This window comes from Mus caroli, unplaced genomic scaffold (assembly GCF_978045245.1).
Source record: "Mus caroli unplaced genomic scaffold, Mus_caroli_1 scaffold_2, whole genome shotgun sequence".
Classification (NCBI taxonomy): domain Eukaryota; kingdom Metazoa; phylum Chordata; class Mammalia; order Rodentia; family Muridae; genus Mus; species Mus caroli.
Window position 1 is genome coordinate 75,470,107 of NW_028227257.1, and position 12,576 is coordinate 75,482,682.

The 12,576-nt window shown below is 42.0% G+C and overlaps 1 protein-coding gene across 1 annotated transcript in view; it reads right to left on the reverse strand.

The window, feature by feature from the left end:
- The window catches only part of LOC110286633 (uncharacterized), a 156,362-nt gene that overhangs the window by 79,967 nt on the left and 63,819 nt on the right, over positions 1-12,576 (reverse strand). The window contains exon 3 of the mRNA XM_021153136.3: positions 1,911-2,153. Within this exon, the coding sequence (XP_021008795.1) occupies positions 1,911-2,153 (243 nt within the window). The remainder of the gene's footprint in view (positions 1-1,910; positions 2,154-12,576) is intronic.

Consider the following 12,576-nt stretch of genomic DNA (forward strand, 5'->3'; position numbering starts at 1 on the left):
AATTTTCTAAAACTGGTAATAACAACAGTCGGTGCTAAAATGGACAGACTGGAACCTCATACCCTGCTCACAGAAAAGCAATCACAGTCTGGGAGACACCTCTGAGTTCCTCCGTTACACAGAGTCACCACACCACCTAGGCATTCCACTTGAAGTATGTGCTCTAAAGCACTGAGAAATGCCTGCACACACACACACACACACACACACACAAATCACATGAAATGTTCATAGCAGCATTGTTCATAATATCCCCCACATAGGAACACTCTAAATATCTGTCACCTGATGAATGAGCGGACAGAGAAAATGCGGTTCAAGTGACAGGTCATAATACTCAGGAATAAAGTACCGGGAGAAGCTGTCGCAGATGAACCAGCCAAATGCTATGCCAAAATCACTTGTGCAATGCCACTTATATGCAAAGTCCAGAGGAGGAAAATCCAGACAGACGGGAAGCAGATAACGATTGCCGGAAGATAGACGGCAAATAGGTAGAGGGTTTCTTTGAGGCAGGTAATGATTGCCGGAAGATAGATGGCGAGTAGGTAGAGGGTTTCTTTGGGAGAATGATGGGAATATTCTGAAATGTGATAGCAGTGCTGGGTTATACATACATCGTATATTAAAACTCAAGAAACTGTTTATAATCTAAAATGATTGAAATGAGACCTGGAGAGACGGCATGGTAGTTCAGAGAACACCATGCTTTTGCAGAAGTCCTGAGTTGGATTCCCAGCCCTCACAGCAGACTGTTTTTCCAGTTCCAGGGAAACTGATGCCCTCTACTGGCCTCCACTGGCACTGCACTTACATGCCCTTGCTGGGAATACATACATTATATACATTATTTAAAACTGAAAATCTTTGAGTGGTTGAAATACTGAGTTTGTTGTTGTGTACATTTTACCCCCATTTTTTTTTAAAAAAAAGGCTATCAACTTATGTGGCTTGAGTTCAAACCCACTAGGAAATCCTAGGAGCTTAAGTAAACTGTGCATCTCAATGTTACCTCAGTCAAGAAGAGGGGAAGCTGTGGGTGTCCGTACACCGGTTCCATCAGCCCACAGCTGCAGGCTGCTCTTAGGAAAGAACAGCTCATCAGAACTTCCGGTCTGCCTATGAAAGTAGTTCTGTGAGCCAAAGAGAGATTTGAGACAGAGAAATGCTGGCTCTGTGTTCCAGTGTGCCTCCAAAGGACACTCCGCCAGGAGGCTCTATTTTTTTGCTATGCTGGCATTTTTGCTATGCTCTAACAGTTGAGGTAAATGAGAAACTGAATAAGATGCATCCGAGAACGTTCTCAATAAATGTGAGTTGTTTGCATAGAAGGCTCAGTAAGGTTTAACAATTTTATCAAAACAGTTGAGCTCACTGCAAGATGAAGATAGACTTCATGCCGCTTTCTCTATAGGACACAGTCTCTCCGATAGACAATTAAATTAACCAAAAACATACTAACCACTCTTGCAAGCATGCTGATCAGACAATCAAGTCATCAAGGCATCCAAAGGATAATAAGTAACTTCCCATCTCTCCTTTTCCCTTCCAAGTATCCTCCGTGGGGAAGGCAGCTGCTTTTCTCACAAAAAGGCCTTGAGGGTTGATGTTAATATCTGCTCAAGTTGCCCCACATCTGAACATCATGTGGTTTGTTATGTAGGTGTTTATTTGAGCTTCAAATAAACACATTTGCTGACAAGTTAGTGTAAAGGACCAAGATATGTGAACACCTGAGACCCTGGGAAAGGCAGAGCCACACATTCTCCCCCAAATGTCCGACCTTCTGTTCTCCTTTGAAGAGCTCAATATCCAGGCTGCTCCACAAATGAGGTAGGTAGCAGAGAAATGCTCTGCTCTGAGTCCCAAACAAGGACACACAGCAAGGGCAGCGTAAGATTCATGCCTACCTGATCAGGTAGTGGTTGATTACAGTGTCGAAGTAGCTGTAGTACACAGCATTGTTCACGTGGCCGTTCTGGTCATTGTCCTGCCACCGGGTCTGGATGGGCAGGAAGTATCCATAGGCCTCCAGCTGCCGGTGGCGATCCTCGGCTCGCTGATTGACTGATGATGTAGATACGGAACGAGCGGCATTTCTAGGAAGAAGCCTCCATGCCCAAGGAATCACAGTGATTGCTGCGTCAGAATTCCTTCAAGAGAAAAAGCAACCGTGGATGTGAGTGTCCGAGAGACATCTAATCTTAGTTTTTAAAGCAACTGCATACAATTCTGACCACTGGTTTCAAAAGGGATACTAAGTTTGTGTTTTAGGAAAGGAATCTTCCAAGATTATCTGAGTATCACAAACTCTAAGCACTTTCCTACAGGACTCTTAATGCCAGTGAGATGGCTCAGTGGGTAGAGATGCTGATGCCAACGCTGGCAAGCTGAGTTTAATTCCTTGGACCCACATGATAAAAGAGTATGAAAATAGAGCCCCTCAGAATTGTCTTCTGACATCCAAACACGCAGCGTTCTGCGCGCGCGCGCACACACACACACACACACACACACACACGCACCGCGCATCCACACACACACACACAAATAAATGTAATTTTATTTTTTTTAAAGAAAAACTTCTTTACTGAACATGTTTTGTCACACAATACAGAAACAGACAGAACCTTTGTTTGAATTTTTAAAAAAAAAACAGAGATTTTAAATGTGTTTGCATGGAGTCTTTTGTTCTACAAAGTATTTTCAATAACATAAAAATCTAATGAAATCTATAAAGTGCTCACAGAGTACTATACTATAAAGAGTATAAAAACACAGCTCAGGGCATCAGTATAAAATAAAATGTTCATCAGAACATATTCTCAAGAGGCTCTGACAACTGTAAGTTTTAAAAAGTAAAGCATAATAAATTCTTAAACAAATTATATCTTATAGGGAAAAATGCACTTTTATAAAAGGAAAAATGTAACTATATTCATTATTAAGAAACATTTCCATGTGTGCTATTCCAGTCTTATAGATCTGGATGTACCTTTTAAAATGGGATTCCCTCCCTATGTGTTGTTTTGAGCTCTTTACAGAACAATAGGCCACTAATGTGTTTACATATTCATCTGCCTCTGTGGCAGCATCAAATTCCATTATATCTCATTGCATTGATGCGCCAGAATTTATCACGTCCCGCACTGATGCATAGTTAGTGTTTTGATTCCAGTTTGGGTCACAAGATGGAAATCTTTCCAAATAAATCTTTATATGTTTTCACCGTTATTGCCTTAGGATAAATTCCTAGAAGCAAAATTGCTGGGCCAAAGGACAAATGAATTGTTAAGGATTTTGATATAAATTAATACCCTCTAGAAAGACGGTACCAATTTGTCCCCTCCCTAGCAATGCATGAGCAAGCCAATTTCCCTGTCAATTGTGAAATGCTTTGTCAATTTGACTGTGTTCTCTCATTTCCATATAAATTTAATGAAATGTGCTAAGTGGAAAGATGACTGCTAGTACCAGCAATGATGGAGTAACTCAGATCAGAGTAAGCGTCTCTGTGTGTGAGAAGATGCTGCAGAACAGCTGCTGGAAGCTATTAGGAGCTGAGGAAGGTGGGCTTTGCAGACCACAGCCTAGGGGCAGGATGACACACCCTAGTGAAGTACTCAGTAGCCACCAATAGTTCTATCAGGATCTCACAATAGCTGAGGACATAACAGAGAGCTAGAATATGTGTTCATTTGTTTGTTTGTTCACTCCTTGCTGTCTAAGGCATAGAAGCCTGAACCTTAAACATGCTCTGAAAATGTCCTACCATTAAACCCTGGCCCAAATTTGTGATGTTCTTGCTCTGCTAGAAGTGGCAGTGGCAGTGACATCCAGAAGGAAAGCAAGCTTCAGAGAGGAGACTGATAACACTGTTCCTATTAAGGCACTCAATGAGGCATAAGCTCATTGAGTGAGACAGAGAAAGAACCCAGCAGGAAGCACAATGGTCATGAGGCTGAAGGTTTAAGAAGAAAATAGGAGTCTTATGGTGCTAATGATACAAAAATCAGCTTTCAAGGCTTCTGAGGAGTAGGACAAAGGCTAGTAGGTGGGGAGACAGGGCATTCAGAATTCATGAAGAACTTTACAACTTCCATGAGAAAAAGGATTTTTTTAAAAACCCAATTGAAAAGCCCACAAGAGCTAGGATGTAGCTCAGTTGGAAGAGTGCCTGCCTAGCATAGACAAAGCCCTGGCTTCCATGCCCAGGCTGACATAACCCAGGCTGGATGGGCATCCTGGTACTAAGACGCAGAGGCAGGAGGATCAGAAGTTCAGGGTCATCCTCGGCTGCATAGTGAGTTGAATAAGCTGTGGAACTCTCAGAGTACAGTACAGAATGGTGCACATCTATAAACTGACTCAACAATGTACGCAATGTTAAAAACTTAAAAAGACTATCTACCAAGAAATCCAGTAGTCCAATTAATAAACAGGGCAATGAGATGAACAGATAGTTCTCAAAAGATAAGGTACAAACATACAATGAACACACGAAAAAGTGTTCAACATCCTTAGCCATTAGGGAAACGCAAATTAAAACAACACCCAGATTCTCTCTCCCCCCAAGTCAGAATGGCTACCGTTAAGAAAAATAACAACAACACAAAAATTTGGGGGAAAATGTAGAGATAAGAGAACTCTTATAAAACAACACTGGGAGGAGTGTAAATTAGGAATTAGTCCACACATTGTGGAAATCAGTACGAAGGAAAAGAAAACAAGAAACAGAAAACAACAACAACAAAAGCAAAACAACAAAAGCAGCCATACCATTCCTGAAAATAGGCCCAAAGAAATCTGATCAGCAGACCCCAGAGACTCTTCACTTCGGTGTTTATGGCAGCCCTATTCGCAAAAGTCAAGCTATGGGAGCAGCCCCCGTGTCTGTCGAAAGACACATGGATAAAGCAATGTGTTACAGTCACTCATAAAGAAGAGTGAAGTCACATCTGCTGGAGGAGGATGAAAACTCACGGAGACTACCAAGCTAAGAGAGCAAACCAAACTCCAAAAGACAGACATACCCCTGTGCTTAAAAGGAACCATGATGAGGCGAAAAGAACGCGAACGTATTTATTTACGTACTTATACTTACAAACAGAAACTCTGAAGGCACGTTAACACGGTGGCAGGGGAGAGGAAGGCAGTGTACATTTCTGCTGCTGTTTTTGAAATCATTTTGGTTTGGGATGATGATGGTGATATTATTAACAAAAGAGGAAGATGTAAAATCCAACATGAAATAGAGACAAAGGCGAATAAATCCAATGATTTTTCAAATAAAAATATCACACTAAGCAGGCAAACATAAATTTTGACTAAACACTCAGTCTGGAGACAAAAATGATCAGTTAACAAATATCAAGTGTTAGAGTTATAAATTTTTGTAGCAATGGGGTCAGTAATTCTGAATCAGCCTTGAGTGAATACAAGCCTAAAACAGTGAGTAGAAACAGTGAAAAGAGTGTGAACCAGAAAAGAGTGTGAACCAGAAAAGAAGTGTGAACCAGATTCCTCACCTTGAGAAAGGGCTTAAACACTACCCGGAGAGGCTGGGGAAGTGGCTCAGTGGTTAAGAGCACTCACTGTTCTTTCAGAGGAGCCAAGTGCAGTTCTCAGCGTCCATGCCCGGCAGTTCACTACTGCCTGTAGCTTCCGCTCCTTGGGATCTGTCCGACACTCTCCTCTGGCCTCCAGTCACTTATACACACCACATGCACACTTCCACAGAAACCCACATAACCCACACACACAAATACAAAACTAAAGACATAAAAGAGAAAGACTAAAATTAACTTTCTAGCATTAGACCAGATTTGTGAATATGAGAGAGAGAGAGAGAGAGAGAGAGAGAGAGAGAGAGAGAGAGAGTCTCATCAATCCTGTATGTACTCAGTGTAGACATAGAGGCTGTCCAGCAGCACCTAGTATCCAGTGTTTAATTTTTAAGTACTATTGCCCCCCCATAAGAACCAGAGACTTTGAAGAAATGCTGGATTCTAGTACTAGAGCAGAGGAAGTAGAAGAGAGCCACAGAACACTGTTACACCAAGTATTCAGAAATGCTCAGAGAACTACAGAGGGATGCTGTGCACTGGCTTACTCATTCAGCTAGCTCCCTTATACACCCCAGGGCCATCTGTGCAAGGAGGGCATCACTCACAGTGGCTGGGCTCTCTCCCATCCATCGTCACTCAAGACAATGCCCCATTAACACGCTTATAGGCCACTATACACTGCCTCAAACTTGTGGTATAAAATTAAAGAAACAAAAAGCCTGTCATCCAAGATACATGTAAAACGAGAACGTTCTGGGGATAGAGAGATGGCTCGGTGGTTAAGAGTACCTGCTGCGCTTGCAGAAGACTAGAATTTTGTTCTCAGTGCCCACACTGAATGGTTCACAGCCTCCTGTGACTCCAGTTCCGTGGATCAATACCCACTCTGACCTTAAGCATCAGTCTATAAGCATGTGACCGCACAGACCATACACACACATCCAAAGAAAGATAAAGTGAATTTTTAAGGGAGAAGATTCTTGTTCTTCTAGTTGTTTTTGTTTTGGGAAACATGGTTTCTCTAGGTAGTCCTGGCTGTCCTGGAACTCACTTTGTAGACCAGGCTGGCCTCGTACTTGTAGATATCCACCTGCCTCTGCCTCCTGAGTGCTGGGATTAAAGGCGTGCGCCACCATGTCCAGCTGAGAGATTCTTAAGTCTACATTTTTACTATGAGTTGTCTTAAGAAATCAGACGTCATCATTGTGCCTTTTGTTAAAACACGAATGCCATCCACATAAACACTCAAAACTGTCCACGAGGAAGAAGGCAGATACTGATGTTCCAGACGGAATTTTGATTGATAGCTGTGGGAACATGGAAATGAATGGTTCTTTAAAAGCAATCAGATAGGACTGTAAGATCAAGTCACAAGGAACCATGGCACAAGGCACTGACAACCAGAAATGACACTGGCTTCACAGGCATTCACACGCTACAGATAATTTTAAGGTCATTCTGAGCCCTTTGAGAAGGTGCCTTTAAGCCACCTAGCCACACAGGAAGTTGTCACCGATGGGCACTTTGCTGAAGTCTAGGTGTGTGGGGGACGAGGGGAGGCGGATCTTGTCTTACAAGAGACATTCTTGGGCAGCCGTGAAGATATTAGCTATTTTACCCAATTTCTTCCAAGCTGAAACATAATAGAACATTACAAATCTGTTTTGATGTTACTTAATCTAATGAAAAAAAAATGTTCATCTCTTTGATAAGTGCTCATTAGCCATTTTTTTCTGACATAAACAGACAAGAAAGATGTTCCCTTGCAGCATTTAAAACCCAGCTCAGCTAATTACAGTGCAATGACTCAAAGAACAAAGTCAGCACGCCGAAGTTTCGCACTTGAATTGTCTTTATAGTTGAATTAAAAATCCAACAGAAAAATTAAAAGGGCCCCACCAAGTGCGATTTGCACTCAGATGGAGCCAGGTTTAAATAAACAGAGGCCGTGCTCAGCTCACAACAGAAGTTTTCAATGCCAACTGCTCTCTGGCTTTGCTAATGGAGGAGGGAATCGGGGGAAAAGGGCATTCTCCGTTTGGGGAGCCGTGATGAGTGAGTGAGTGTGTGTGTGTGTGTGTGTGTGTGTGTGTGTGTGTGTGTGTGTACAGTGGATCCATTTCACTAAGTCCCCTGTGAAGATAGAAACCAAGATGCAGACAGCATCTGGTCAAGGTTGGAGCCAGACTTAGACCAGAGGAAAGAGTGAGGCCAGGTAGCTCCTGCCATCCTCCATCTTGCTCAGCCGGGCTGCTAACACCCTGCTGCTTTTAGGACTATCAGCTGGTTTGGGCTTCTGGTTTACAATGTTAATCTACTATAGCAGTATCCTGACAGAGCCTGAAATAACTAATGCCATGTGTCCGAAAGATCTGATTTCAGCTCCAGGAAATAAAAACTCTAGCAAGCACAATCTGAACTTTTAGCCATCCTAAATGTGGATACTCAAAGGTTTACTCATTTCATTTACTTTAAAAATATTTCTTTTATTTTTGAGATTATACTTGAGATACATCACTTCCTCTTCCCTTCCCTCTCTCTAAACCTCCCACACACCCTCCTTGACCTCTTTCCAATTCATTCCCTCTTTCTTCATTAAGTGTGTGTGTGTGTGTGTGTGTGTGTGTGTGTGTGTGTGTGTGTGAATATATATGAATACAACCTGCTCAGTCTGTAATGTTACCTGAATGTATATGTCTTCAGGACCATTTGGTATTGTTTTTTTGTGTGCTCTTCTCTAAGGAAGACTTTTTCTCAGTTCTCAGCATTCCTTAGTTCTTCATGAGAATGGAGACCTCCAAGGATTGTTCCCCACACCTCCCAGAGTCCGTGTTAGCATGTCTACTGTCCTTGTTCAGTTCACTTTCAGGTGGCCATGTTGGTGAGACTTTATGGGTGTAGCTTCTGACATTCCTAAGAGACACAATCTCACAGCAAACTCCATGATCCTCTGGCTCATAAATCTCTCTGTCCATTTTTATTATAAAGTATATTCACTTGAAGCTAGAAATGTAGAAAATTATTCTGGATCTTTGGTGTACAAATTATGCTCATTGTGACCCAAATTCCCACCACAGAGGAGCAAGAAAAATTAATTAAACATAACCCACTTTCTTTCTTTCCTTAAGAAGCCAGTATTTAAATGAATACCTAGAGTTTTATTAAAGTTCATCTAAATGAACAGCAAAATAATAAGAGAGAAGTCTGCTACTAAGTTCATTCGGTGGATGGCTACCTGAGTGAGTTCACTGACAATGCCAACAGTCCTTAGATGGATACTGATATTTAATCTGTGTTGCCTATTTAACTGGATTTACAATCACTTCAGAGGTTGGTGCCACAAATACTGGCTGTGCACGTAAGGATGCTTTCAGAAATCTAATTCCAGAGGGACCTCCTTCCCCCGAATAAGTGAAAACAGCATCCACGGGATAGGAACCCATGCAAATTAAAGGAAGCTGTAAGAAAGGCAGCATCCCAAGTGCCAGCATCCTTTTCTTTCTGCTTCCTAGTCAGGCATGGTATGAATTGCTTTGCTCTACACCCTACCCAGCAGGATGGACTGACACTCTTGAAGCCATCAACCCAATACGTTCCTCCCCATTCAATGTTGTTTTTATCAAGCATTTCATCTAATACAGGAATTGACAAAAAAACATCTACATGTGTCTTGCAGTAACTCAAATTGCCCCTAGCCTTATTGAATAGGAAAATGGCTGTCTTTCATTAACCAAGCTGCAAGCACAGCACAGCCGCATCCTGAAGTCACATGCAAAGCTTGGAGGTTAAGTGTGATCATTTAGCATCTATCTCCTTCTCCAGACAGAGGATCTCTGAGAGCAGGAAACCAGGCTTACTTCTGTCTAGCAGTGTTCTTTGATCCTACCAGGCATTCAACACATATGTAAAGAGTGAATGGATGTATATTGGTGGGTATTTAGGACAAAGCTGTGACTTCAGGATGTGCTCTATAAAGTAAACATATGCAAATTTTAATTCAATTTAAATAAACAAGTTGAAGAAATAAAGCTCTAGAGCCCAAACATGTGCTTGCACTTCAGCTCCAAGCAGAGACAAAGGCCAAAGCATGGCTGTTGCAATCTTGAACTTAGAGCAGCAGTGACTACCTGCATTAGATTGCATGGGCCTGGGCCCACCAACATTCCATCATGAACAGAGTGGCACTCATGAGCCCCACCCCTCACAGAAGCAGTTAAAAGTTATAGAGGCAGTAGGAGTCATAGTCCTCAATATGGTAAATTGCCCTTGTTCCCATCTATGCTCACACAGGAGACCCTAATGAACTGCAACGGAACATACACCAAAGGCCATGAAAGTAGTTGGAAGACTTGTTGGAAATTCAGCAGGGAATTCAACAGGAGGGGAAATGGGATAAGAGCAGACAATGGGGAAAATACGACCAAAGTACATTATATACTATATGTAATAATTAACAGCATTGTATGTAATTATAAAAAGTTAAAGCAGAAGAAAGTTTAAGAGGGCAGGGGCTTTATGTTGGAACATGACTTTGCAGGCTCGAGGACCTAGGTCCTACTGTCACTATCACACACCAAGGAGGTTAGAAACATGGACCCGAAAGCACAATGCCCAGAAAGTGATTAGGAATAGTTGGCAGTTATCTATCAGTTGTTCTTCATTTGTTTGTGTATGACAGGGTCTTTTTATACCGGGCTAGCCTCAAACTTGCTATGTAGGCGAGGATGTTCATAAGCTTCTAATCCCCTGCCTCCACCTTCCAAGTGCTAGGACCACCATGCCTGGCTGTTAGTCCTTCTTTAATGCCGACATGTAAAGGAGAAAGTCTGCTGAGTGTTTGGGTTTGGAGTTGTTGGTTTTGCTTCTACTTTCATCTTGGAATGTTTAGCTTTTCCACCTTCGTTTCCTCCCTGGTACTTCCCGCTCAGCCTCCTTGCTGTAAAAAGAATGTGAAGATGCTTTAGAAACCACGGTTACAATTAAATGCAATGTGGGGATCCTTAGAGTCTGCATTTTACGTGGTTATCATGATTATTATAAAGAGCATGCTTTGCTGATGTTGTATAAATCAATTCCTAAAGGATTGGGACCTTTAAGAGGTGTTTAGGTCACAAGAGCTCCATCAGGGGATGGTTTTATCTTTTATTATTTTATTTTTATATATTTTATTAGGTATTTTCCTCATTTACATTTCCAATGCTATCCCAAAACTCCCCCATACCCTCCCACCCATCCACTCCCACTTTTTAGACCTGGCGTTCCCCTGTACTAGGGCATATAAAGTTTGCAAGTCCAATGGGCCTCTCTTTCCAGTGATGGCCGACTAGGCCATCTTTTGATATATATGCAGCTATAGTCAAGAGCTCCGGGGTACTGGTTAGTTCATAATGTTGTTCCACCTATAGGATTGCGGATCCTTTTAGCTCCTTGGTTACTTTCTCTAGCTCCTCCATTGGGGGCCCTGTGATCCATCCAATAGCTGACTGTGAGCATCAACTTCTGTGTTTGCTAGGCCCCGGCATAGTCTCACAAGAGACAGCTATATCTGGGTCATTTCAGCAAAATCTTGTTAGTGTATGCAATGGTGTCAGCATTTGGAAGCTGATTATGAGATGGATCCCTGGATATGACAGTCTCGAGATGGTCCATCCTTTTGTCTCAGCTCCAAACATTGTCTTCGTTCTTCTTGAGTTTCATGCGTTTAGCAAATTGTATCTTATACCTTGGGTATCCTAAGTTTGTGGGCTAATATCCACTTATCATTGAGTACATATTGTGTGAGTTCCTTTGTGATTGTGTTACCTCACTCAGGATGATGCCCTCCAGGTCCATCCATTTGCCTAGGAATTTCATAAATTCATTCTTTTTAATAGCTGAGTAGTACTCCATTGTATAAATGTACCACATTTTCTGTATCCATTCCTCTGTTGAGGGACATCTGGGTTCTGTCCAGCTTCTGGCTATTATAAATTAGGCTGCTATGAACATAGTGGAGCATGTGTCCTTCTTACCGGTTGGGACATCTTCTGGATATATGCCCAAGAGAGGTATTGCTGGATCCTCCAGTAGTACTATGTCCAATTTTCTGAGGAACCGCAAGACTGATTTCCAGAGTGGTTGTACAAGCTTGCAATCCCACCAACAATGGAGGAGTGTTCCTCTTTCTCCACATCCTCGCCAGCATCTGCTGTCATCTGAATTTTTGATCTTAGCCATTCTGACTGGTGTGAGGTAGAATCTCAGGGTTGTTTTGATTTGCATTTCCCTGATGATTAAGGATGGTGAACAGTTTTTCAGGTGCTTCTCTGCCATTCGGTATTCCTCAGGTAAGAATTCTTTGTTCAGTTCTGAGCCCCATTTTTAATGGGGTTATTTGATTTTCTGGAGTCCACCTTCTTGAGTTCTTTATATATATTGGATATTAGTCCCCTATCTGATTTAGGATAGGTAAAGATCCTTTCCCAATCTGTTGGTGGTCTTTTTGTCTTATTGACAGTGTCTTTTGCCTTGCAGAAGCTTTGCAACTTTATGAGGTCCCATTTATCGATTCTCGATCTTACAGCACAAGCCATTGCTGTTCTATTCAGGAATTTTTCCCCTGTACCCATATCTTCGAGGCTTTTCCCTACTTTCTCCTCTATAAGTTTCAGTGTCTCTGGTTTTATTTGGAGTTCCTTAATCCAGTTAGATTTGACCTTAGTACAAGGAGATAGGGATGGATCAATTCACATTTTTCTACATGGTAACTGCCAGTTGTGCCAGCACCATTTGTTGAAAATGCTGTCTTTTTTCCACTGGATGATTTTAGCTCCCTTGTCAAAGATCAAGTGACCATAGGTGTGTGGGTTCATCTCAGGGTCTTCAATTCTGTTCCATTGCTGTACTTGTCTGTCGATATACCAGTACCATGCAGTTTTTATCACAATTGCTCTGTAGTAAAGCTTTAGGTCAGGCATGATGATTCCACCAGAGGTTCTTTTGTCCTTGAGAAGAGTTTTTGCTGTCCTAG